Source organism: Rana temporaria, chromosome 2 (genome assembly GCF_905171775.1).
Source record: "Rana temporaria chromosome 2, aRanTem1.1, whole genome shotgun sequence".
Lineage (NCBI taxonomy): Eukaryota > Metazoa > Chordata > Amphibia > Anura > Ranidae > Rana > Rana temporaria.
The window spans coordinates 106955339-106959073 of NC_053490.1; the positions used below are offsets into that span (position 1 = coordinate 106955339).

Sequence of the window (3735 nt, forward strand, 5' to 3'; positions counted from 1 at the left end):
CCGGTCCAGGGACCCTGGATTTCAGCATCATCACCAGGAACTGTACCCTCCAAGAACAACCTACCCTGAGCGCCAGTTCAGCTGTGCCAGCATCCAGGGGCCAGGAAACCCAGCCACACACACCAGGGTCCATGGGCAACCTCAGAGCAACCACCACCTTGTAGGCAAAGCCCAGATCTGTGACCTTCCAACCCCTTCTCTACCTACCAACACTACCACCTCTGCCACTCCATCCCCAGCACCCCCAGTCTGCAACCAGCCAAATCCTGAGCATCCTACCAGCACAGCCACCAAACAGCCCATAGTCTACCCCTGGATGAAGAAAATACACGTCAGTACTGGTAGGAAACTTTTCTTCTTCCCTTAACCTCTCTTTTTTTTCCCTTTTTTTCTAAAGCTCAAAGAGTCTTTGGGTTAGCACAATTGAACTGGATTTACGACTACGAATGGGTAATTACACCCACCATAAATTTTATAGCCAAGCCTGTCTGGGCTGCTCCAGCCATGTGCTTCATTCTGCTCTGTATGTGGAGTGTGTGTGTGTGTGTGTGTGAGAGAGGGAAACAAGTCCTATAGCTTTGTAAGGGGTGCATAAATAATTCAGCCTGTTTGGAGCTAAGGGATCCCCTTCAGAACTGGAGGAATTTTACAAGACATTTTTTTTTTAGCAGATCGCCTTTCTTCAAGGATTGTGCTATCCTTTTCTGTCCCTGTGTTGCCTACCCCCCTATGCCTTCCCTTTCCCTCTCTCTACCTCTCTCCTCCTGTCTTCTTTCTGTTTTCCCCCACCTTTTCCATGGCTGTCCTCCTGATTCTCTTCTTTCTTTCTCAGTGAACCCTAATTATACTGGGGGTGAGCCCAAGAGATCCAGAACTGCTTATACCAGACAGCAAGTCTTGGAACTGGAGAAAGAATTTCACTATAACAGATATCTAACCAGGCGAAGGCGCATTGAAATAGCCCACTCCTTGTGCCTTTCGGAAAGGCAGATCAAGATCTGGTTTCAGAACAGGAGGATGAAATGGAAAAAAGACCACAGATTACCTAACACAAAAGTCAGATCCTCTACCTCCTCCAATGCGCCCAGCAGCATCATTGCCTCCAATTCTGCACCCAACGAGGATCTAACGCAAAGCTCAGCTCAGGACCAGCGGGAGGATATTACAAGGTTATAAATACACTACCAATAAACAAAACAAACAAAAAAAACTACACACAAAAGACTGAGTATTTATAGAATCTAATAATAATTATAATATATATATTTTTTGGTTCTTGTCGTTTTTTTTTGTATTTTTTTTCCTTGTGCGTTGGAAAAAAATAGGTCTCAAACAGGCTTTAAATGCATGTCACAGTGCATGGGATCAGGTTTTTTTTTTGTCAAGTGTTGTTTTATGTTTGTCTGTTTGTTTTATGGCAGTTTTGTCCTAATTTATTTTCCGAGGGGAGGTAGGATGTTTCAATTTTAAATGATTTTCCTTAAAAAAAATAAACAGGGTTTGCCATTTCCCCCCCTTTTAAATATTTAAAATAATGATTGTTAACCATGCTAGAACAAACCCCACAGAGGCGAAGAATTATTATTATTTTTTTTGTATACAACAATAATAATATTAATAATAATCCTGTTATTATGTGATCAGCTTCTAAGTAGCAGCACATCAAATGCAGAATCTGTCTAAATTCAAGGCAATTCCATTCTGTGACAATATTAAAGACTAGAGTTTCTCAGTCGGTAGATAGATCCCTTTTGCTGTTGTTACTGTGTTTCATCATTTTTTTTATTTTTTTTTTTTTGGTAAAGACTACACTGTAAAAAAAATGCTATGAACAGTCCTAGTGTAATGTGACCGTATATTTGTTCAATAAAACAGTAAGTGTGTTTTAGTTTAACCTGGCAGTGTATTTTTTTTTAACCTGTTTTCATTATTTAACCACACTGTTGTAACATTGCTTTTTTTTTGGTCTTTAGGACTTGCTGCAATAAGCAATATAATATACACGTTTCCTTTTCTAGCTTACACTATGCACCTGAACAGCCCAGTGTACTCTATAATATTGGCCTGGCTTTATTGCAAATTATAGTGTCACACTGTTGTGCTGTCCCTATTAACCAGGGGCTGTTTTGGCAATAATAATATTATAAATGTAGTTATATCAGGGCTTATAATTCATTTTTTTTTAACTCAGGGAATTAATAGTAAATTCCTATGAAGCATATAATTTTTTATTGAAGCCTGGCTTTGCTATGTTGCCTTTGAAGAGAGGGCATTTGGGCTATTGAATTCAATGTTTATAGCCTTGTCAGAGCTGTGTAAGGCATCCCTTCAATGTAAATAGCAATGACCCCACTGTGATCCTCTTGCCTCAGTACAAGGCCCTAAAGGTTTTGGTTTTCAGCTATTTTTGCTTGACTGTCCTATCTACTGCTGCAGAAGAATGTAAAATTTCAGGTAGGCCTGCACATTTCAGGCAACATGAGACACTGCAGGCTCCAATCCTAGGCTGCTAGTAAGCACACTTATCTCTGTGGATGAGAAAGGATACAGCCAGGTTTATCTCTTACCCCCCTTCTTGTTAATGTGTTTATTGTCAGTAGGGAAACATAAATCTACTTGGTGGGGCTAAAAAGAGCTTTAAATTACATATTTTAAAATGCATATATATATCTATATATTTATATCTATATATAGATATATATTTTTTAGCTTGAGATAGTTTAAAATACATGGCTGTAGGTGAGTGCAGTAAATATTAATTTTCTTTAGAAATGACACAGCCAATAGATCCAGTAATAAACAGAACTGTGGAGTCTGTTATTCGTTTAGAAATAGAATTTGGGGAATTGTAAGGCAGACTGAACCACAGGGGGATACATTTTATAGCTCTTTATTGATTTGGGATTTGTGGATAAAATAAAATTCTGTTGTAAGTTTGTAGCAGTCCAGTGTTTGCTCTGTGCTTGCTCCCATTGCTGTGTGAGTCTTCTTCTTCTTTTTTTTGCAAGGGAAGATCAGAATGTAAGTTCACCCTTTCTGGGTCCCCCCTCTGTCTCTCTGTGTCTCTCACTGTCTTTTGTAAACTGCTTCAAAATTTGATGAATTAAAATTGAATGTCGCAGGCACAGAGCGGCTTGAATAAGATGGGAACTTTTGTGCTCCTCGGCTCAGCCCAGAAAGCAGCGGGTACATTAATCAAGCCCCCACTATAGGCTGCATATATTGAATTAAGAAATAAAACAGGATCAGGGTTAGATAGAAAAAGCAAGCGTATTATCCCTCTTAATACTGATTTTAATGCAAGGGGGGGAAAAAATATACACTGAGAATTCAAATGTCATTTTGGATTTTTATGTATTTATTTATTTGTATATCAGGCAATCCAGTTTCACAGTCATGGCAATGACACTTGCAGGATCCTCACTTGCAATTGTGTTATGAATGCATTAAAAAGGGGGGTGTTGGGGGGATAGGGAGATAGGGGGAAGAATGTAAAAAAAAAAGGTCTGCCCTCCATCCCAAACAGTCTCCACTGAGGCTTCTTTTTCAGCCTCATGATGCCTTCATGTTGAGAGTGTGAAAAGGTATTTTATTGAAGTTCGGGGTAAACTACAGCAAACAGAGTTCATGCAAAGGACACATTTTCTATCCCATTAACTTTATTTTAGGCTTGCAGCCTGACCTCTAAACCTCTCTGACCTATGCAGGTCTCACAACGTGTATCTTCTATGTTAT

At 39.3% G+C, this 3735-nt stretch overlaps 1 protein-coding gene across 1 annotated transcript in view; it reads left to right on the forward strand.

The window, feature by feature from the left end:
- Window positions 1–1894, forward strand: part of HOXC4 (homeobox C4) — a 2438-nt gene extending 544 nt beyond the window's left edge. Inside the window, exons 1-2 of the mRNA XM_040340735.1 lie at window positions 1–341; window positions 833–1894. The exon at window positions 1–341 is cut by the window's left edge and continues 544 nt beyond it. Of these exons, the coding sequence (XP_040196669.1) occupies window positions 1–341; window positions 833–1176 (685 nt within the window). The 3' untranslated portion in view covers window positions 1177–1894. The remainder of the gene's footprint in view (window positions 342–832) is intronic.
- The last annotated feature ends 1841 nt before the right edge of the window (window positions 1895–3735 follow it).